At 49.8% G+C, this 23824-nt stretch overlaps 1 protein-coding gene across 1 annotated transcript in view; it reads right to left on the bottom strand.

The window, feature by feature from the left end:
• Positions 1–23824, bottom strand: part of LOC131760308 (guanylate cyclase 2D-like) — a 37965-nt gene that overhangs the window by 13001 nt on the left and 1140 nt on the right. The window contains 8 exon segments of the mRNA XM_059070242.2: positions 504–652; positions 4053–4202; positions 4505–4599; positions 4601–4659; positions 4898–5074; positions 6353–6417; positions 9904–10426; positions 10428–10538. Coding sequence (XP_058926225.2) covers positions 504–652; positions 4053–4202; positions 4505–4599; positions 4601–4659; positions 4898–5074; positions 6353–6417; positions 9904–10426; positions 10428–10538 — 1329 coding nt within the window.

Below are 23824 nucleotides of genomic sequence, written 5' to 3'. Positions count from 1 at the left end.
TGCTGCGGGGAACCAGCACTGCCTACACTGCCACAAATGGCCCCTCTGCTCTGGTGCCAGGAGGCCTGGCACAGGGTTGGGTCCCCAGCATCAGCACTGCAGAGACAAACCTGGGTTGGGGTTCCAGCCCCACCTTTCACTCCCTCACTTACCTTCAGCAAGTCCCCTCACCTCACTGTGCCTGGGTTTCTCTCTTGTAGAGCCCAGATAACAGCAATGCTTCCTCGGAGAGCTATCATTAGGGTTAAGAGAAGTAAGCACAGCACTTAGCATGGGTCTTGGTGCTCAGAAAGGCAAATGTCCCTGAACCCAGAGTTCTGAGAAAGCTTTCTTCAGATGGTGGACCTCGGGCCTCACCCTCAGTGATGACGATACTGGCCCATTGCCCCCTTTCTGCACAGTGGTTCCAGGCCCCGGGGAGAGTGCGGGGCCCCTACTGGGGAAAGTGAGGTGAACCGATCAGCCGTTTCTTGTGAGCAGCCAGCTCCTTTGGGGACACTGACCTGGGTATAGATCTGGTGCAGGTTGGGTCTGTCCTCCGGAGCCTCCTCTCAGCACTGCTCCATCAGCTGGATGCACTCAGGTGGCCCGTGGTCAGGAGACATCAGTGGCCGGCACAGGGGAGGGGGAGACACCACCTTCCTGATGATTTCTGCAACAAGCACTGGCCGGGCAGTGGGGCTGAGGTCCCCAGGAGGGCTAGTGGGAAGGGGTGGGCCTGGTATCCTGAGACGGAGGGCAGGGTGGGGTGCAGACATCAGGCCCCGAGGGTATTCCTCAGCCTTTTGATCTGTGCCCCGGGACATGCTGGCCAGTGGACCAGGATCACTGTTTTCCTGGGTCTGCCCCAGAGTGTGGCTGGGGAAGGGGTCTCAGCCTGGGAGACAGGCGAACAGGGTTTGAATTCTGGATCCGCCACCACCTCTCTATGAGATGGTGAACAAGACAGCATTTCTCTGAGCCTCGGCCTCCCCATCTGTGAAATGAGCTTAATAAACTGCCTTCTTAAGAGGGGTGCTGAGGGAGGAGATGACAGATGCTAGATCTCGGGGTATTCGGTTCACTCCAACCCCTGAACCCTGCATAACTTGTTACTGCTCTGTTACCAGCAATGACCACGAATGTGCTTGAGACCTGCGCACTGCAGCTCTTTCTACCAGCCCTGCCACCTGGAGGCTGTCTGGTACCAACTCTCCGCAAGTGTGAAGCAAGACTCTCTGCTTATCATTATCACCATCATGATGACTATTTTCCCAGGACCACCCCTGCTGTGGATCTTCCTGTCCCCGCTCCACATGATGAAGACCACAGACTAAGTTGAGATCAGATAGATCAATGATCCAGCTCTGTCTCTGCCACGTGCCATCACTCTGTACCTCGGCTTCCCCACCTAACAACCAATGGAAATAACCCCACCTCGGGAAGCTGTAGTGGGGCCTGGGGGAGCTGAGAGATTCACAGGAGCACCGGGAGGACGTGAGGCTGGGTACCAAGCTCAGGCTCTCAGCAGCACAGGAGAGGACTTCGAGATTATCCACTTATATTCTGTACAAGTTATGCCTTCTCTCTGAGCCTCAGTTTCCTCACCTATCAAAAGAGCATAATAATAGTACAGACCGCACAGGGCTGTTAGAGGTATAGCAGGTTAATCTCTGAGGAGGACTGTGATCCTCCTCAGAGATGGTGAGGAGGTGGGTCCCTTGGAACCAGTGAGGAGAAGCTTCTTTCTGGATTTCCCTTGGCTGGCCTCCTTGTTGGGGGCAACCCATGATCCACTGTCCCATTTTACAGACAGGGAAATTGAGGTTCCGGGGTGGTGAACTAGGTCACCCACAGCCACAGGGTCAGTTACAGCAGACGCCGGAACTGAGCCTGACCGCCTCCCAGCCTGCACGATTTTCTCTGCCCAGAGGTTCCTGGTCTGCAGGCGTCAGACCCCGAGGGCCTCTGAGTAAAGGGTCTGGGAAGCTGTGTGTGCTTGCAAAGGAGTGTGTGCAGATGGAACCAATAATAGATCACACACACACACATGTCCAGCTCTTTTTCAAAAGTATTTGGCTGGTGTTGTGATGAGTAAAATACAGATCCATTTCAAAGTGTTGCTGATTTCAGAGCAGATTTTTGTCTTTGGGCATTTCCTCAGTCAGTGGATATTAAAAGTCAAATAGTAGCATGTGAGGCTCCAAACTTTTTCGTCATTAAAGTGGAGTCCTCACAGGCAAGCATGTTGGGAACCCCTGGCCCAGGCCAGGCCGGGTCTCGGATTCCCTCCCCATGCCAGGCCTGCTGTCCACACCCAATGCATCACTGTGATGGATCAGCCCTGCTGGCCGCTGACCTGGTAGGCTGCACATCCAGTTCCGTGGAGAAGTTGCTCCGTGGATGACTCCAGGAGATATTAGGGCAAAAGCACTGAGCTCACCCAAATCCTAGACCCATGGCTTCCCTCTAGGGAGACCCTTCCCCTCTCTGAGCCTCACTTCATTCATCTCTGAAAAGAGTGCACTAGCCCACCTCACAGGGCTGTCCAATGGAATAACGCATATGAAAGTGCTTTGGAAACCACAAGTATCCCCCACCGAGCCACCACAGGATCTTAAAAAGATGCTATTTCTAAGAGCAAGGAGGTCTGCTTCCAATTGGGAGAGTCAGGAGAGAACATGGGATTCCCCACTAGCACACCCCTAAAACCACCCAGTATGTCAGGCACTTTATCTAAGGCATTTCACTGAATCCTCACAAATACTCTGGGAGGCAGGCATCATGGTCCCCATTTTACAGATGAGAAAACTGAGGCTCAGAGCCTGAAAGAGACTTACTCAGAGTCACAAGGTGAACTGGTATGGAGCTGTTCTCAAGTCCATGTCCCCCAAAGACTATGCTCTTGACATTTTACTGCCTGAGACCAGGAAAACTGCAGCCAGGGAGTAGCAGGTCCAGGACTGACAGCCCAATCCAGGGGTGACCCTGGGGTTCCAGACTTCATCCCTAAAGCATGAGAAGCCCTGGTCTGAGGGGCCTGCACGGTGGCATGGCTGACAGACCCATCCGGCTGGTCCCCCCACTCTCAGCAGGCAGATGTTGCCGGGGGTGGCGGAGCAGTTGAGGAGAGTTGAACAAATGGCATGCCCAAGCCCCTTCCCTTACCATTCTTCCACCCCATAAATCTGGGGCCTGGAATGCTCATTATTCATGGAGCAATGCTTTGTGCAGAAAAGAAGCGAGGCCAGGCCTCCCCGTGAGTTACAGATTATCCATCTGGGGTGGTGGGTTCTGCTCCATCCCTGCCTGTACTGCAGGCTGAGATGCAAGGTATCTGTGAGACAGGTCCCTGGAACTGGACAGAGGCAGCAGGGGGACAATTAGAAGAGGAGCCTAGAGTCCAGGGAGCCCTGACAGAGAACACAGAAGGGGAGGAAATATTTCTGAAGTTGGGCCCTGGCACTGGGGTCAGAAGAGAAAATGCCTAAGACCAGGTGATGATGAGGAAGGTGTGAGTGATTACACCCAAAAGCAGGGGGACAAAGATGCTCTTCAAGGAGCCCCACTCAGGCAGAGGACCAAGCCCCCAAATACTGAGCAGACTGGTGATATCAAGCATGGATCGGGTGTCTGACACATTTTAAAATCTGATCCCCACTATAAAGATGGGAAAACTGAGGCTCAAAGAGGGTAAGTGATTTGTGTAAGGTCATGTAGTAAGTAAGTGATCCAGGGGGAGTATTGAAGTCTACATAGACTCAAAGTCTGTGCTGGTCAGCCAGGTGGTTAGGGCATGAGCACGTCCGGACACGGCAATGACATTGGGAGAAGAAGGAAGGGGTTATACCCAGAAACCAACGTCTTTAGCCCTGGAGCTGGTCAGCTGCCATTTTGGCAGAGTTGCTGAAGGCTGCCTGGTTTAAGTCAAAGAAACCCAATTCTTGCTGTCAAACCAGGCATGTGTGTCTGTGTGGTTTTCAGGCCCCAATTTCCTGATGCTCACAGAGCTCCTCAACTACATGGCATCTCCGCCAGAGACAGGCCAAGGTAGGAGGAGGAGGATGCTGTACCTTCTGCTGAGAGCCCTGGGGAACCATAGGGCGGGCCCCAAGTCAGCACCTCCTGCAGGATGATGCTGATGCTGAAGGTGTCTCCTTTGAGGGTGCCCCACCCAGGTTCCCCAGGCCCCTGCAGCAGCTCCGGAGCTGTCCACAGCAGCTCTGCGATCACAGGATGAGACCACACAGCCGTCACCCACTGACCACCCAAGCTGGGCGGCACTTCACACATGTGGTGTCATCGTCCTGTCCCTACAGCCCCAGAGGAGGGAGGTGTTTCTGTCTTCCCCTATTCACAGGTAAGGGCCCCGAGGCTCAGAGAGGAAAAGCCATCAACTCAAGGTCACACCACAGGAAGTACCGGAGCACCGGACATCTCCCCCTCTCCCCTTGCCTCGCAAGCACCCAGTTTAAACAGAGGCCTGAGAACCTACTGGAAGCCTCCTGCCCACCCCTGAGCTGACCTTCCGGGGCTGGCCGGGGGCAGGGAGCCTGCTGAGCATCCAGGAGCTCTGCATAACCATGGTCAGTGACCTTCAGCACAAAGCGTCCAGCCGCCACAGTTTCGGGACTTGAGGCAGCCATGAGGGAAATGCCAACGGTGCAGATACCACACCCCCTGGAGTGGAATAATGGGGGTCCCGTAGGCCTGTGGTGAATGAAAAGGACCCCTGCTTCTCTCAGAATTCCCAAGGACCCCAGGAAACCTTCCTGCCTCCCCCTCACCCTTTGCCACACTGTCAGATTTTTCTCAGTTAGACAAAGTGGAAAGAGCCCAGGCCTAGGAAATCTGAGCATCTCTTGTCTCCCTTCCCTCCCCATTGCCTCCACAGCTCCAGGTTTGAGAGGGTTCTCACACGGATCATATCCGGCACCAGGGAGGCCTTGAAAGCCCAGTCCAGCCGCAGAGCCTCATTTCGCAGCAGGTCCTCCAGGCTTCCCCGGGCACAGTGCTCCAACACAAGAGCACTGACCCCAGGGGCCACAAAGACGCCCAGGAAGGTGGCAATGTTCTCATGCCGCAACTCCCGCATCTGCCAGGGCAATGGTCACCTTAGCAGCCCCCGGGGGACTCTCAAAGTGTGGACATCTAACCCCCAGTACTTAGCACCCAGCACACAGCTGAACACAGAGAGGCATCAGAAATGTTGGATGGGGCTTCCCTGGTGGCGCAGTGGTTGAGAGTCCGCCTGCCGATGCAGGGGACGCGGGTTCGTGCCCCAGTCCGGGAAGATCCCACATGCCGCGGAGCGGCTGGGCCCGTGAGCCATGGCCGCTGAGCCTGCGCGTCCGGACCCTGTGCTCCGCAATGGGAGAGGCCACAACAGTGAGAGGCCCGCGTACCGCCTGACCTATTTCCACCCTCCCTCTGCTCCACTGGCTCGGGCAATTGCTAATATTTATTGACAGCTTGCTGTGTGTTGTCCTAAAGTACTTTAACAAACATTTAGTCATTCAGTTAACAGCAGTACAAAAAAGTATGCTCATCATTAGCTCTACTTTCAGATGAGGAAACCAAGGCACAGGGACATTAAGGAGTTGCCCCAGGATACATAGCTGTCAGGGAGGTAGAGCCAGCATCGGAACCTGGGCAGGCTGGCTCCCAGCTTGTAATCTTTTTATTTTTTAACATTATTAAAAATTTTAGACAATTCATATATCATAAAATTCACCTTTTAAAAAGTGTATAACTCAGTAGCTTTATATACAAAGTTATGAAACCACCATCACTATTTAATTCTAGAACATTTTCATCACCCCCAAAAGAAACCCTGTACCCAGTACGTGTCACACCCTATTTCTCTCTCCTCCTAACCCCAGTCAACCACTAATCTACTTTCTGTCTCTATGGATATGCCTCTTCTGGACATTTCATATAAATGGATTGTACAATATGCAGTCTTTTATGCCCGGCTACTTTCACTTGCCGTGTTTTCCAGGCTCATCCATATATAGTAGCCTATATCAGTACTCCATTCATTTTTATGGTTGCACAACATTCCACTGTACAAACATTTTGTTTATCCATGTTTCATTGGCTTGTGATCTCAACTGTGGCTCTGGGTGGCATCCTCCAGGTCTAAGCAGACATGAATGCATTCCCCTTTGCCTTCGTAAAAGAAACCAGCCCATGATAATAAGGCAGCTGATTTCATCCCCAGGCACCCAGGACAGAAGAGAATCCTGCCCAATGTAAGGGTCCCACGCATCTGCCCAAGGTAAGAGTCCTCTGCATCTTGGGTCCCTGACCAGAGCAGCAAGCCCAGTCAAAAAAGGGTCACCACTTTTTTGGCTGGGGCCCAGGTTCCTACTGCAATCCCTTTCTTCAGAAAATCCAGGAATACGGAGCCATCAAGGAAGGCCAAGGGTTTCCTTGCTGAGGAGGAATTCCTATCCAGGAATAGGGGGCCTGAGGACTCCTGGTCATGTAGAAGCCAGAACCAGGAGCCCCAGACTCTGCTGACCCCTGGGGGTTCAGGCTATATGGGCCATGGGCAGGAGCCACCCCTCCCTGCCCCCAAAATAGTGGGAGGGCCCTCAGAGAAAGACCCATCAGGACTGAGTGGAAACAGAACCGGGGCTCTCTTGGTCCCATCTCCTCTGCCTGGCTTCTGTTCCAGCTTCTGCCAAAATGCTCCTTTCTCTTTCAAGGAGTCAGAGGCGCTGTTCTCCATTTGGCCACAAGGGGAAGCTAAGCCACCCAACGGGAGAGGTTAAAAGATAAAAGCCCACATTGATTAAAAGCAGTGCTCAAATCCCACTACTGGGCATATACCCTGAGAAAACCATAATTCAAAAAGAGTCATGTACCAAAATGTTCATTGCAGCTCTATTTACTATAACCAGGACATGGAAGCAACCTAAGTGTCCATCAACAGATGAATGGATAAAGAAGATGTGGCACATATATACAATGGAATATTACTCAGCCATAAAAAGAAACGAAATTGAGTTATTTGTAGTGAGGTGGATGGACCTGGAGTCTGTCATACAGAGTGAAGTAAGTCAAAAGGAGAAAAACAAATACCGTATGCTAACACATATATAAGGAATCTAAGAAAACAAAAATGTCATGAAGAGCCTAGGGTTAGGATGGGAATAAAACACAGACCTACTAGAGCATGGACTTGAGGATATGGGGAGGGGGAAGGGTAAGCTGTGACAAAGTGAGAGAGGGGCAGGGACATATACACACTACCAAACGTAGGGTGGATAGCTAGTGGGAAGCAACCGCATAGCACAGGGAGATCAGCTCGGTGCTTTGTGACCACCTAGAGGGGTGAGATAGGGAGGGTGGGAGGGAGGGAGACGCAAGAGGGAAGAGATATGGGGATATATATATATATGTATAACTGATTCACTTTGTTGTAAAGCAGAAACTAACACACCATTGTAAAGCAATTATACTCCAATAGAGATGTTAAAAAAAAAAAAAAGCAGTGCTCACTGTGTGCAGGGCACTGTTCCAAGCCCTTTATCTGCAATACAGTAAGTCCCCTACATACCAACCTTCAAGTTGCGAACTTTCAAAGATGCGAACATGCGTTCCATCTACCTCAGGCATGAGTGAAATTGCAGCTTGCCCTCCGTCTCCTATTGTTGATGATCCCTCAGCTCTACCATCTCCCACCTCCTTGCCCTCCTCCAGTCAGTAACTCTTCTTGCCTGTTCACTCGACACCAGCCCCTGTGTGCCAACTGTTATAGTGTAAACTGTACTTTTCAAGGCACTGTACTGTAAGATTAAAAATATTTTCTTTATTTTTTGTGTTTGTTTTTTATCTATTTTTTGTGTGAAAAGTATTATAAAACTATTATAGTACAGTACTACATGGCCGATTGTGTTAGTTGGGTATCTAGGCTAACTTCATTGGCCTTACAAACAAATTGGACTTATAAACGCGCTCTCAGAACAGAACTCATTCATATGTAGGGGACTTACCGTAGTCCACCTCATCTTCACAACCCCATGAAGTTGGGGCTTTCATTAACCTCATGTCATTGACGAAGAAACTATAGCACAGAGAGGTTAAGTGACTCTCCTGAGGCCACACAGTTGGTAGGAAATGGGGCCAGGAGTGGGATCTTGGTGATCTGATCCCAGAGAATGTGCCCCTAACCACTCTGCCTTCTGGCTTCTGAAAGCCAGCACCATGGCCAGAACTCAAGCCCCTGCAAGAGGGGTGGAGCAGGAGTCTGGTGAGGTTTCCCTCCCACTACCACACAGAAGTGAAGTGTTCATTCTCCTAGCCCCGCTAACATGCTACCTCCATTCCTTTGCTCTAGCTGACCCCTGTGCCTGCAATGCCTTCCCTTCATTTCCATCTGCCATCACTTCTCATTTTCAGACTCTGCCCTGATGTCGCCTCCTTGGCAAAGCCCTGCCCACACCCACACCCATGCAGATCAGCTCCCCCAGCCTCTGGGCTCCTGGGTTCCCCGTATCCACATCTGTCTCCCGCCAGCCTCAAGCTCCTCCCTGCTGGAGCCCGGCCAGTTCCTCTCTGTGTCCCCAGAGCTCAGCCAGCGTCAGGCACAGAGCAGAGCTCAGTGACCATAGTTGAATGAAGTGTGTACAAAACACTCGACCCTGTGAAGTGGGTCTCGTTATCCCCATTTCCCCTGCTGGCAAACGGGACTCAGAGAAGTGAGGCGCCCGTCCTGAGGGGCGGCAGGCACACCTGGGCCAGGCCTCATCCTCCGCTCGGCTCTAACTCACTACAGGCCACGTGAGCTCAGAGGCTGCCCACCCCAGGCTTCCTCACTGGTACCAGCCTCAGTTCCCTCAAAGACAGAGCACAGCGGCTGGTCTCAGTGGTTCTCAAACTGTTGCCAGTGTCACAGTAAGAAACACATTTTACCTTGGTGTGCTAGCAAAGCTGAGTATATAAAAGGAGTACACACACAAAACTGGAAATTTCACAGAATGATACCTTCCTAGCTGCCTGCCCTCCACTCTCACATTCACCATTTTTATTCTATTCTACTCAGTTACATTCTTCTCTCTCTCTTTCTAGTCCAGCCTCTTCCTTTCTTTTTTTTTTTGCAGTGCTAGTCCTGATTCACTAAATTGGTTTCTTGGCCTAAAAGGGCCATGACCCATGGTTTAAAAAGCTTCAGTCCAGATGAACACTAAGGTCCCTTCTGTTTTCCAGGTGCTACCTCTTTTCTGCACCCCACCCCACCATGACTCCCCCTGCCTAACTAATTCCTTAAAGACAGGCCAAGTACCACCTCCTCCAAGAAGCCTCCTCAGATCCCCCAAGGCCTGGACCGATGCCTGCTCTTGTTCTCCTGGCCTCCACTCCCTGGGGTGACCTTGACCTCTCTGTCATAACCTACTTATACACCTGTCTCTCCATCACTTGGTCGTCCACTAGAGACCAACCACTCTGTCTGTCCTGTTCACCAGACAACCCAGCATCCAGCACAGCAGGGGCTTAATAAATGCAGGAAGCATTCCATTGATCAACAAATCCATGAAGGATCTGACTCTAACTTCAAGAAACTAAGAATGGCTCTAACACCTTTCCTGGGACTCAGGTCCTGCTACACTCTCCTTTTCTTCACTCTACCAGGCAAGAACCAAGAAAGCACTTGGCTCCCACTCCACAATTAACGCATGCATCAGAGCTTAAAATCCAGCTGTACTGCTTGCCAGCTGTGTGACTTGGGCATGCTACTTACCTTCTCTGAGCTGCAAAATGCAGACCTCAGCAGAACTAGCTCTCAGGGATGCTGTGGGGTTAAATGTGGGCTTGTTGTCAAATGCTCAGCCCAGTGTCTGATATAAGAAAACTCCCCATCAGCAGCCATATGAAGTCCCGGCTGCCCAAAGGAGGAAAGCACCCACATACACTTACTTTTCAGGCCATCCATGCTGCAGAGCTGCTTCAGGACCTCTGTGGCCCCCTGCTGCCTGGGTCCCAGAGAGGTCACCAGCCCCACAGGCAGCCCATATGCCCTGAGAGTCAGGGCCACCTGCCAGGCAGTAGCCAACCAGATGTCCTGGTGGGAGGACACAATGGCCTCGTGAGCCCAGCCAAAGTGTCTCATGATGGACAGCAGCACGTGGGCAGCCGAAGGCAAGGTGGGCACCAGCACACCTCCTCCTTCTGGAACCCCACACACCCAGGAGAAGAGGGTCTTTCCCCAGCCGTGGGCCAGCAGGGCTGCTGCTGGGCAGTAAACGGGATTGACAGGGCCCACAAAAACAGCTACAGAGTTCTTGTGGGTCAGGAATGTGGTCAGGGCATTAGAGGTGTCACAGCCCATGGGAAGAACCACAGAAGTCAGCTGTGAGCCCAGTGCCAGTGAGGAATCCTGGTTGGCTTGGTTCACAGCCAGCTGGGCAGTCACATTGGGGAGGGCCTGAGCGAAGATGGGGGTCACAGTCCCAGGGACACAACACCCCCGGGGTGAAGGTCCAGCCAGTCACAGGAGAGCGCCCCAAAGCAGCACAGAGAGAAGTGGCAGGAGAGGGAATATCCTTGGATGGCTGAGAGTAGACCCTCACGGGCCCTGGTGGGGTTGGCAGGCCTTCCTATGCAGCAGCTTCCAGGACTGACCTTCAGGGTACAAGCCCTCTTGCAGTCCTTGGAAAGAGGGATAAAGACAAGGTTTGCTTTCTAGCACTTTCTGCCTGTGCTTCCTGCATGATTTTGAGGCAGACATCCCTCCTGCCCCCAGAACCTCAGTCTCCTCATTGGTAAAATGAAGGATTTGGACCCATGATATGGGAAGACCCCCAGCTCTGGGGTCCTAACCTCCTCCGCAGGACTGGCTCACAGCCCCGTGATACCCACGCACGCTCCTGGGCTGGAGCTCAGTGGCTCAGCATGGGCTCCAGAGTCAGAGCCGGCCAGACATGGTTCACTGCTTCCCATCCTTGTGGCTCTAGACCAATCTCTGAAGTTTCTGAGCTTCATTTTTCTCTTCTGTAAAATGTGGATAATGAAACCTACTTTATGGAGTTATCATGATGATTAAATGACAGAATGTGAAGCACTTAGCAGTCCCTGGTGCTCATATGTTCAACAAATCTTACCTCTTTCAACCTATTGTTATTATTTCTTCCTTCACACATCTTCCAGAGTGGGCCAAGTTCTCCCTCTGAGCCTCCTCTGCCTCTGACCCTCAAGCCCAGCACCATTCACAGCATTTAAATCTGCCAGACTCTGTGGGCCCCAAAGCACAAGCAGCGCCTGGGTAGGGGTAGCTCCCCTGTTGTATGCTTGTGGCTCAAGGGTTTACAATGCTGTGCACAGCCCCATCTCCGACCCCCCTTTTCGGTGCCATCTGTACAGGGAGGGCTTAGTTTATATGTTTAGGGTCTCCAAAGATCCTTCATCTCCAATATTCTAGCTGTCAACAAAAATTAGGATACAGGTGATTTTTGTCTCTGCAGCTGGCCACGTCCCCTCTCCTAACCCTTCCCCCAGGAGTGTGTGAGCTGCAAGTGCTCCCACCTCTGGCACAAGGGGTTCAGGGGCCACCCTCCTAAGGAGGGACCATTTGTAGTTTTAGACTCAAGGGGATGGACACTGAGGATTAGCCACAGATAGCTTGGCTCATGGAGCCAAGTTCATGAAGCTAGTCAACTCCATACTACCATAACGCAAAAAGATGAAGATGCCTTTAGTTACATTAACAAACAAATGACCAAAATATTCCAGGGAAGGAGGATGGGGGATTCCTGTCAGAGCCAGGGGTCCTTCAAGCCCTGTATCCAAGGGTCACTCTCCTGCACCCCAAACTAGTCCTTCTTGCCTCCTTCAGGGCAAGCTCCCCAAAGACCCACCTGCCACGCTGTGCTGTTGGAGCTGATTGACCGCCTCTCGGCAGATCCTGAGGTTCCTGCATGAGCGTCCTCGGGTGTCAGACTCTCCAAGCGGGCTCTGTCCTGGGGAGCCCCCGTTCCCACCACAGCCCGCACAGCCCCAGAGTCACCACTCCGGCTGCCTGCCGGCCTCCCGAGACTCCTGCTGAGGGAGGGACTCGTATATGGCTCATTCCCTCCTGCCCTCCATAGGGGCCTGAAGAAGCCATTAGGAAAATTCCATCTGTTCAGAACCCAGGGCTCTGGGGAGCCAAGCACAGAAGAGAAGGAGGGAATGAAGGAGAGAGGAACTGAGGGAAGGAGGCAGGGAGGGAAGGAGGATGTCTTCAGCACTACGGACAGCTCCACACCTGGCTGGGACTCCCAGGAGGTAAAAAGAATGGGCGAGCACTGAAGAAACCAGCATTACTGAGCATCCGCTACGTGCCAAGTCCTGTGCTGGGCACTATTTATACAGCCCACTGAGACAGGTACTGTCATTATTATTCCCACTTTATATATGAGGGAAGTACAGCTCAAAGAGGCTAGGTAATTTGACAAAGGGCACAGAGCTAGTTAAGTGTCGGGGCTGACTATAGGTCCACGCTTCTGCTCATCACAGCACATTGATTCTTTGGGAATTATAACAGCGGTTTGTCTATCTTCTCTTTTGGTGTGGACCCTTATGTGGAGATAGACGCCAGAATCCAATGGATTTTCAGCCCGTCCTCTGCCACCTGCTCTCTCCTACTAAGGTGAAATTAACCTTTACTAAGTACACAAAGTTTGTACTATGTGCTAGGGATTGTACATATCCTATACAACCTCTCTGGGCTGTACATAGTGAATGCCCAATAATGCTGGTTTCTTTAGTGCTTGCCCATTCTTTTTTCCTCCTGGAGTCCCAGAAACCACTGTTTCTGATGGTTAAGTGCTGCCATCTACCTGGCTTCCCATTACTCACACTGAGGTCAAGGAGCTTCCATTACAACACCCCCCATGGCCATCTCTGGCCTACAAAGGACAGCTACCATAGAGTTCTTCAAGGATGGGGAGGTCTCCCACCCCCATGAATGCATTCCTTAATGCTTGCGTGAAGGGAGTGTCCTCCAGCTTCTCCCAGGGTTGTAAGCAGGTTGCATATAATAGATCCACTCCAACATGCCCACTCTCCTGAGGCTTCAGACTTTCCTACACAGTGTTCCAAGGAAGTTCTGGAATTTCAACATTGTTCAGTAAGGCCATCACTGTGTCCAAGGTTCAATTAATCAGATTATTATATCCAAGACATGTGAACAACCTAAATGTCCAACGACAGATGAATGGATAAAGAAGGTGTGGTACCTATATACAATGGAATATTACTCAGTCATGAAAAGGAATGAAACTGGGTCATTTGTAGAGATGTGGATGGACCTAGAGTCTGTCATACGGAGTAAGTAAGCCAGAGAGAGAAAAACAAATATCGTATATTAACACATATATGTGGAATCTAGAAAAATGGTACAGATGAACCTACTTCCAAGGCAGGAATAGAGACGCAGAAGTAGAGAATGGACATGTGGACACAGAGGGGGAAGGGGAGGGTGGGACAGATTGGGAGATTAGGATTGACATTTTTACACTACCATGCGTAAAATAGATAGCTAGCGGGAACATGCTATAAAGCACAGGAAACTCAGCTCCGTGCTCTGTGATGACCTAGATGAGGGGATGGAGGGGGAGTGGGAGGGAAGTCCAAGAGGGAGTGGATATAGGTATACATATAGCTGATTCACTTCATTGTACAGCAGAAACTAACACAACATTGTAAAGCAATTATACTCCAGTAAAAAATAATTTTTTAAAAAACCCCTCCTAGATGATCAAGTGAAAATAAAATTCCACATCCTAGGCTAGGGCACCCATGTCAGTGAATTTGGCCCAATCAATTCTTATAATTCTTCCCCTTGGTCTAACACCCTCGGAATCCACTCCCACAGGCTCCTGCTTATATACATTGACAGAGTCTTATAAGTATTACACTGTCTAGACTATCTTCTCACAGTGCAGGGGGTTTTTTTGTTTTTATTTTTGACTTTGTTTTTGTCTTTGTTTTCATCAAATTTAAGATTTATTAGATGTAGCAAGACCACATGGGAGTAATAAACTTACTAACTGCCAAGTTTACCTTTTCGATTACAATATCAGTTCCTTGGTCAACTTCTGAGTATCTGAGGTTACTAATTTGCACTTCTCCTCCAGGCTATGCTGGGGCTGAGTGCTGGTCATGGGCTTGGAGGCGATGAGGATGATGAGGGTGTTCTGAGGAGCATAGGTATCAGTTTATAGAATTACTGCTCCCCGGGTGACCACCGAAAGGCTTTTATGCAGATAAGGAAGTGCACTTAGGTAGGGAGGGGCTGCTTCCGCTGGTGAAGGGGATTTAGGGGAATTTGCAGATCAGAATTCTCAGCCCCATCCATTTTTCCCCAGATGTCTCCACCCCATATCCTGGGGTCCCAGTCCTTTCTTATTAGTACTCCACCTCCAATATAAGAGAGCTGGGGTGGAGGTGTTGCAACTCTGCAACCTTTACCGTCAGACCCTGGGTTTGGCCCTCGGTTATACCCTCCTTGCACCCACAGACATGAGGGACTCCTTCAAGCTCTCATGGAAACCTTCTGTTGTTCACACATGTTCTCAATTTTATGGTCATAATTTTCTATTTATTTTCTCTCTCTCTCTCTCTCTCTCTCTCTCTCTCTCTCTCTCTCTCTATATATATATATATATATATATATATATATATATATATATAATCTCTTGGGCTGTAGGAAGAAGCTATGTGCCTCCACTGTCTGTTTTCTATTTTTAACTTAATAAATGCCCATGATCTTGGAAGATTTTTTTTTAAATAAATTTATTTTTGGCTGTGCTGGGTCTTCATTGCTGCGCATGGACTTTCTCTAGTTGCGGAGAAGAGCGGGGGCAACTCTTCCTTGTGGTGCGTGGGCTTCTCATTGCAGTCGCTTCTCTTGTTGTGGAGCATGGTCTCTAGGTGCGTGGGCTTCGGTAGTTGTGGCACGTGGGCTCAGTAGTTGTGGCTCTCGGGCTCTAGAGCGCGGGCTCAGTAGTTGCGGCGTGTGGGCTTAGTTGCTCCGCAGCATGTGGGAATCTTCCCGGACCAGGGCTCGAACCCGTGTCCCCTGCATTGGCAGGCGGATTCTTAACCACTGCACCACCAGGGAAGTGCCTCCACTGTTTCTATAACCAATATTGTTGCCACAGGGCAAAGTGCCACAGCCACTTGTTATGCCAAAGTCTGGCCTTCCAACCTGCACCGCATTCCATGCTACTACCCATGATCATTTGAGTAACTGGGATACTACCAGATGTCATGAATTACTTGCATCCTATTTCCCCCAGCAGGAGATTATCCCCATGTTGCTCAAATACAGGACTAACCCAGTTCCAGAATCCTATTTGGAGAACCAAGTTCCTAAGGCCACTCTTGGCACTAGACAGAGTCCTACAGGAAACTGAGGGCAGACTCAAATTAGGGTAATTCTAGAAGGGCTTGTTTACAAAGGCCTATTATAAAGGTGGGAGCAGGGGCTTCTAAAGAATATTGCAGTAACTTGAGACTAATGGTAGCAGAACTATTGCCTCTCCAGATCCAAAGGGATGAGGGGAAGGAGTTTTCTGGAGCCTGGAAGACAGTTGGCTGCCTCGAAAGGTGAAAGGACACATCCAGACTATGATGTCCCCACAGGGAAGGATCAATGGAAGTAGAAACCCAATCCCATGTCTCTTACCCTTGCTGCTAGGCTTCTCATTGGCCAAAACTAACTGGAGTCCAGGATCTCTCCAGGGGTTCTAGAGTCCACTCCATCTGTCCCCCAGAAAAATGGAAGTCCTTAGCTGATGAAGGAGCCTTAAGTGGTCTCTGAGACACCTCTCAGACAGGACAAGAGCTCTGTGTATCTCCACCCACACTTGCACATATCCACTGGTTACTGGCCACTCACTATTCCCTGGGTCACGCCCTGCTGTGAACCAGTCAGCTGTTAATGCTTCTGTCCTGTTGCACTGAGAAACCTGTGTCCTCTGATCTCCACATCCTGGTCCTTGTCCTATACTCTATGCCAGCAGGGCAAGCCTGTACCCTCTGGCTGTCATCAGCCCCAGACAGTCAAGAGGCATCATCAAACACAAAGTACCAGTAAATACCATCCATAGAGCCTTTGCAATAGCCCAGATAGTCATAATAGCAAACACGTTATGTTTTAGGACCATTATAGGTGTTTCCCATGTAATGATTCATTTCATCGTCACACTCCTATGAGATAGGACAGGCCTTCCCTGTCTTGTTCATTTCTGCCTCCTTAAGACCCTGCCTGGCACTTGGTAGATATACAATAAGTCTGTGTTGAATTTACTGTCTCCATTTTGCTGCTGCAGATCACAAAGCTCTTGAGGGGCTGAGCTGAGATTTAGAACCAGGCGGTCGAGTTCCAGAACCCATGACCTCAACCCCAATATATGCTGCTTTTATTTTTTTAACATAATGCCAAGCTTTCCCTCATCTTTTCTTTTCCCAGGAAAGCATCTCCAAATGCTTTCACGTTCCTCACATAGGTAATAACATGACATGACATAAATGGCACTCAGGTAGCACTGTGGTATATTCTCACCTCATTTAAGCCTCATTATAACCTTCACAGTTGCAAGGCTTGAAGGGGTGAGGACCTGTTCAGTCCTATTCATTGCTGTAGCCCCAAAGCCAAGCCTGGCACAGAGCATATGCACATTAAATATCAATTGGGTGAGTTAACTTTACAGATGAGGAATTGAGGTTCATAAAGCTTAATAAACTTTCCCGAAGTGGCAGAATTAGTAAGTGACAGAGCCCTGACTTGTAACCTGTCTTTTTCCCCCAAACTGTTTCTACTGCACTGTGCTGCCTGGCCTCTCTGGGTCTCAATTTCCTCGCCAGTTAAATGGGGATTTTAACGGCCCTTAGGGTTGCTGTGGGGACAAAGGGTACAATGAGGTGGAGGCACTCTGCAAACAGGAAAGGGGGACACAGGATGCAGGGCTACCTTCTTTCCCTCTCTGTGTCGCTGAGCCCTGGTGCAGAACAGGAGCCCCAGAGAATGAGGGTGATACCTCCAGACAATGGTGAAACTGAGATGGATGGAAGATGGGTGGATGGATGGATGGGCGAAAAGAAATGCCCTTTTGAAAAAGATGTTACTGTACCAGGGTGGACGCTGGCTGGTCTTTCAGCCTTTATCCAGCAGAGGGCACCAAGGCTCCAATAATTAGCCTAGACTAGAGTTTCCGGGCAGGAAAAAGCCTCCTGCAGGAGGGCACTGTAGCCAGCCCTGGTCCTGGTCTGTAGCTTGTTGGCAACTCTGGCAGGTGAAAGGATAGATACACAGAAAACCAGGTCAGAGACCACGGGGCACGGGGTGAGGCGTAAAGAGCACAGGCTTAGAGACAGACCCTCACACCTGCCTCCACTAACAGGGACCTCAGGGAGAACACTTCACACACCAGAGCCCTGTTTCCCTTTGTAAAATGGGGAAATAAGTGTACCTTTTAGGTTTGTCATGAGGATTAAATGGGATACACTAGAGAGCACTCAGTATGCCGGACGCCCTCAACACTTACAAGTGAGGTATTCACGGTTCAGAGTGGTCGTTTGACTTACCCGAGGCCACCAAGCAAATACAAGATGGGAAGTAAAGATGGTTTCCAAGGATCCTGATGAGATTTCTAAGTGAATAGAGAAAATTCTGTTAGGATCAAAGTAGTTTGGGGCAATAGAGACAGTTCCAGGTGAGTGTGGAAATTTTAGGGGTGGAAACTGCTCTGAGGCTAAGGAAGGTTCTCGGAGACAAGGGCTGAGTTAAGTGAACTCATCCCGCCACCTGGGGTGGATACCAAATAACCACTTAACAGCCCGCACAGGGGCTCCAGGTACACTTCTGTAATGTGGGAAATTAACATTTTAATGTGGAACTCGACTTGCATTTCCTCGGGTGGCTGGGTGTAAATTTGCCATCTGTTTCAGAAGGCTGAGTTTTTCCCTAGGCATTTATTTTATGTGTTGTTGTCACTCGTGATCTCTGCCAGGGATTTATCGCAAGGACCAGGCCTGGCTTGAATTGCCTTGGAATGAGCTTGTCAACTAGCAGCAACCTGCAGAAAGCCAAGACCTTCAAAAAATGAACAGAAAACCAACGTCGTGTTTCCCTGGAGCAAGTGGAGAGTCCTGCCCGGAACACAAAAGAGAGAGCCAGCTTTGGATCATAAGCTGGTCCCCTGGTCCTGATCCTGAGGAGGAATAAGGTCCACACTGCAGCGCTCCTGTTTTAGCAAGTGGCTTGTAGAGAGCAGGCCTTCCCTGAGACTGGGAGAGGACCCAAAGGAAAAGTGGCGGTGCTCTATTTGCCCATTTCCTCCTCATAAGTCAGCGTCTAAAACCTGCCAAGGTGCTGCAGGCCAGTGTAGACTTGAGTGGGACCGTACCCACCCCGGTCTAAACCTGCTTCTGCAGCCCCCAAAGCTGTTCACCACAGTGACAGGTTCTGCCACCTGAGGGTCTGCCTCTTCCACCAGCATCACGTGGCCCCACACCCTGTCCTGGCTTGAGCAGAATCTTTGCCTTCATTCTTCATAAAGCTCCTCCCATTCATGAGTACAGCTTGTTGAGATTCACCCCTTCGTCTGTCTGTGACTTCAACCTTTCCTGAGCCCTTATTCTATGCCAGCTCTGTCCTTGGTACCAAGGAGATTGGGTTACTAAGCCAAGTCCCCTGCTGTAACCTAGTGGGAGAGGCAGAGGATTGCCACCTAGTGGAGGATGTGTTATAGGGAAGAACAAATCTGACTCCATATTAGATCTGTTTCTTTTACTTTAACCTTTGTATTCTACTGTTTTTGCTTCAAGTTAAGAGTGTTGTCAATAGCCTGAAATGTACAGGATAACACATTCTCAAGGCTCTGACCTTTAAAGGTATAACACTTTCCCATTCATATAGAGATAAAAAATAACATTTGTCTCCTTGGAGGTTTACAGGAACATCATGACCTGACCTGCATGGACAGCTGCAAGAACAAAGGATTCTGACATCAAGAAGTTTTGGAGAACCCACCACACCCTGCCTCACCTTGCCTTTAAAAATGCTTTGCTGAAACCCTTCAGGGAGTTCAGGATTTGGGGGACGTGACCGACCCGTTCTCCTTACATGGCCCTGCAGTAAACCTTTCCCTGCTCCAAACTCTGATGTTTAGGTTTGTTTGGCCTCACTGTGCTTCGGATACATAAACTTGCGTTTGTTCAGTAACAAGTGGAGGCACAAAAGGAGGTGGAAGCGACCCTCTTTGCCATGGATCCTGTGGTCTGGTGAATCTCAGCCCCTCCCCTCCTCATGCATGTGCTGGACCCCAATCTCCAGCAAAATGATATGAGCAGGACAGAGGCAACAGAGTGCAAGCTGGCCGAGACATGTCAACTGACAAGGAGACAGCAGCAAATAGTAAGAAGTGGATGGGAGAACCCAGCAAACTGGGAGCAGCAGCCTGGTGAGAAAGTGAGCCACATTGTCAGGGGGGCCCGTGGCAGCGCCCTGGAGGGCATGAGGCTGAGAGTTTGCAAACTCAAGTGCTGTCCAATTCTTCTCCATGGCCCCAGGACCCCAGACAGCTCTGGCCCAGCACAGTTCTGCAGAGCTAGCCACGTTCTGGGAGCAGGGCTGAATGCGTGAGGTGACACCAGGGCGTGGAGACCTGAGACACCCACGCTGGCTCCATGTCGAGGGCCCTGGCAGTGAGTCGGGGCAGGAGGCAGCTCCTCTCTGTGCTGCCAGACCACCGGCTGGCACCTCCAAACAGGCAGCCTGCCACTTCCCACTCTGACATCTGAGGCCACCCTTTGGGGCCATCTTGTTTCCTTTAAGATTGCACGGCTTGTGGGACTTCCCTGGGAGTCCAGTGGTTAAGACTCCGAGCTTCCACTGCAAGGGGTGTGGAACTAAGATCCTGCATGCTGCTTGGTAGTGTGCCCACCCCCCAAAAAGAAAAAGATTGTGCTACTTGTGATGTGCCCCCCAAGCTCACTGCCATGTTCCCTCACCTCCAAAATGCAGACCCTGAGCCTTTGGTCAGATATCTGGCTATAACATGGCACCTACTGGGATATCAGATCTGACAGCTTTTTTTGCTGTTGTGCCTTTTCTAAGACTAGAACCAGCTGCCAATGGTCTGCTTGGGAAGGATCTCTCAGCTTCTCCTCCCACTGTCAAATTTTCATTGTTGGATTGTCACAGAGGGTAGAGGACACTATAGGCAGGTCAGACTTGTGCTGGGCTGAAAATGCCTCTGGACTGGCCTGTGATCTTGGGAGCCTGTCTCCTCACCTGCTTAATGGGGGGACAATTGTGCCTGCCTCCCGGGGTAGCAGTGAGGTTTGTGTGGGGTGACAAGTGCACCTGACACGGGTTGGGAGGTGCGCAGCAAATGTCTGTTAGGGGTTCTGGAAAGCATGGGGCCAGGCACCAAAGTGCAGAACCTGTGGGTTTTATAGGATGGAAACCAGATCCTAACCCATGGATGGGTCAGAATTCTCTCTCCTTACTGAGCCTTGATCTGTGTCTACATGGGGAATGTTCCAAGGGCTGAAAGCTTGCAATTGAGGCCATAGTAGACTCCAACGAGAGGAACACTCTTTAGGCAAACCTGAATGCCAGGTCAATGAGAGATAACTGCCAATGCTCATACCCCAGCTCTGTGTGTGTGTGTGTGTGTGTGCGCACACACACACACACACACGTGCACACACATGCATGCAAACGTGGAATGCGATTGCTTGTACAGCTGACACCTGCTCTCCAGGTTTGGGCTGTGGCAGGACGTGACACTCCATCTGAGTGCTGTGTCTGACTTTTGGAGCCTTCTTTCAGACAGAGGCAGCCAACTGAGCCCAATGTGCTTGCTGGAGCCAGCCTCACAGCTGCTGTCTCCATCACAGGGAGGAGCCTGGCTCTGGTAGGGGCCGCGTGGCATCAGCTCCCAGATCCCAGCCCCAGGCCAGGGCATTACTGGGAAAGGGGACTCTGGGCAGGGATAGAGAGGGGGTGTGGACACAGAAACACTGGTCCAGGCATAGGTTGAGAAAGCAATGTTGGTCAGGGAGTTAAATGGAGCAGTGATCAAGTAGTGATGGGGTAAGAAGGAGAAACTGTTCAGAACACAGTTGTCATTGATGGGGAAGAGGTAGAAAGCCAGGGAGAAGGGCAGAGAGGGAAAAGAGTCCATAGAATCAGAAGCAATAGAAACAGAGGAAGGGAGAGAGGGAGAAAGAGATTTAAGAAAGAAAAATTAAGATAGGAAGTAGATGTTCAGAGAGGGAAATAAAATCATAGTAAGAGGAAAGAGAGAAACTCCAAGAGAATCAGAGACAGACAGGGAAATAGTGTATGATAAATAGACAAGGAGCAAAAAGAGAGGTGGCAAATAAAAGGGGGTATGCCAGAGACGGGAGGAGGAGAGGGCAGAGCCTGGAGGGGCCTTAAGACCTACAACGTTCAACCCTCACCCCTATTTTCCAGATGAGAAAACTGAGGCATGGAGGACTTCCCTGGTGGTCCAGTGGTAAAGAATCCACCTTCCAATGCAGGGGACGTGGGTTCAATCCCTGGTCAGGGAACTCAGACCCCACATGCCATGGGGCAACTAAGTCCCACGCGCCACAACAACTGAGCTCACACACCTCAACGAGAGAGCCCGCGTCCGCAAACTACAGAGCCCACGCAACCTGGAGCCCACGTACCACAGCTAGAGAGAAGCCTGTGCGCCGCAACAAAGATCTCACATGCCACAATTAAGACCTGACGCAACCCAAAATAAATAAATTAATTTTTTTAAAAAAAAGAAGAGGAGGGGTGGGGAGAGGGCCTGGGGTCTGGTCCACAGTCTGGGCTGCCGTGATGGGGAGACCCTGGGCACCCAGAGCAGGGAACACCTGACCTCTCCCTAAGTTGGGGGGCTGGCACTGGCCCACAGACCTGAGAACCTCCTGCCTGTCCAGGTCCCAGCTGCAGAAAGAGAAACTGGGGGTGTGGTATGGGCTGAACCAATACTAACACAGTGATTTCCACTTCCACATATTCTTATCTAGTCCAGTGATTTGGCTCATCAGACCTCTTCAAATTAAACCAATAAATCAGAAGGAAGCACCCTGGAGGTGGGCACACTGGCAGGCCTAAGAAATGTCAGCCGACAGCCAAGAAGGAGATGGAATAATAGTGAACAACAGATACCAGAAGTCACTGTTTCTCAGTCTGGGACCAAGCAGAGCAGGGGCACCAGAATCGTTAACAGTGAGCCTGCTTAACAATGATTCATAGTTATCGAGATTGTGTAACCACCCTAGGGAACGTTGCTTACAAAGGTGCAGAAGCATAACACGCATTTTAGAGAAAGGGTCTCAAATCAGGAGTCCAGCAATGTATTCTGAGGGTACAAGAATTCTCTGAGAATTTTTAACCATGTGTTTTCCTTATTTGACATTATTTTTAAAATTCTCTTCCCAGTTATGGGAGCAAATGATTTCCTTTGCAGTGACAATTCAAAGTTAAAAGAGATTTTCATACAATAAGATTTGAATTTCTTGGTCAGTGTTAAGGACTGACCATTGAGAGGTCAGTTCAACAAGCGTTGACCTTTACTTCCCCTTTGCCAAGTCCTGGGCCCATATGGGAGTTGGCCTGGCACAGGGTATCAGAGCACAGAAAGGATTAGGAAGTTACCCACATGAAGGAGGGGGGCAGTACCTATGAGGGCAGACTGGTTATATATGATTAAATAAGTAAATATATTCAGCATAATGGAAGCCAGTTTTCTCACTGTTAGAGGAGGGAGTTACAAATATGGAAAGAGAGAAAAATAGAATTTTCTGTGTGATGTTGGAGTGGAATGGGAGTTACTGGGATGAACACGTGGTTTTCCAGATAGATATGTTTTCTAGCTCTTTCCACTGAGAGGAGCTGGAGTAGTAACATTCCAAGAGCAATGAGCACCCTTAACACTTAGATCTTAGCTTCTAAAAGGAAGCAGGGCTCCTTGTAGAAAGGGCTTATTCCAAGCCTGGAACAAGGAAGGAAAAAGATGAGCCTGGAAAAGCTCATGGAAAGTAAGGAAGTACTCAAAGAATGATTGGGATATATCAAAAAGACACAGAAGTTGCTGGGGTCAAATCTGGAATACTCTGTGTGTCAAAATAAATAATAAGAAGAACAGATTATAACTCATTGAATAAGAAACCAAAAAAAGTCACGAAGAACCTAGGGGTAAGATGGGAATGGAGACACAGACCTACTAGAGAATGGCCTTGTGGATAGGGGGAGGGAGAAGGGTAACCTGGGACAAAGTGAGAGAGTGGCATGGACATATATACACTACCAAACGTAGAATAGATAACTAGTGGGAAGCAGTCGCATAGCACAAGGAGATCAGCTTGGTGCTTTGTGACCACCTAGAGGGGTGGGATAGGGAGGGTGGGAGGGAGACGCAAGAGGGAGGAGATATGAGAACATGTGTATATGTATAACTGATTCACTTTGTTATAAAGCAGAAACTAACACACCATTGTAAAGCAATTATACTCCAATAAAGATGTTAAAGAAAAAAAAAGAATTTACTGTACAGCACAGGGAACCCTAGTCAATATCTTGTAATAACCTGTAATGGAAAAGAATCTGAAAAAAAAAATACATGTATATATAACTCAATCATTTTGCTGTATACCTGAAACTAACACAATATTGTAAATCAACTATGCTTCAATTAAAAAAAAAAAAAGAAACCAGAAGTCCAAACTGTCAGGGAGGGAGGGAAAGAAGGAGGAGGGAGGGAGATTTTGATGTAGAATGGGATACTGATGCAGTTTCAGATTTCAGTTTCATTTTCCCCACAAA

This window comes from Kogia breviceps, chromosome 7, assembly GCF_026419965.1.
Source record: "Kogia breviceps isolate mKogBre1 chromosome 7, mKogBre1 haplotype 1, whole genome shotgun sequence".
Classification (NCBI taxonomy): domain Eukaryota; kingdom Metazoa; phylum Chordata; class Mammalia; order Artiodactyla; family Physeteridae; genus Kogia; species Kogia breviceps.
This window is presented reverse-complemented; position numbering and strand designations above follow the sequence as displayed.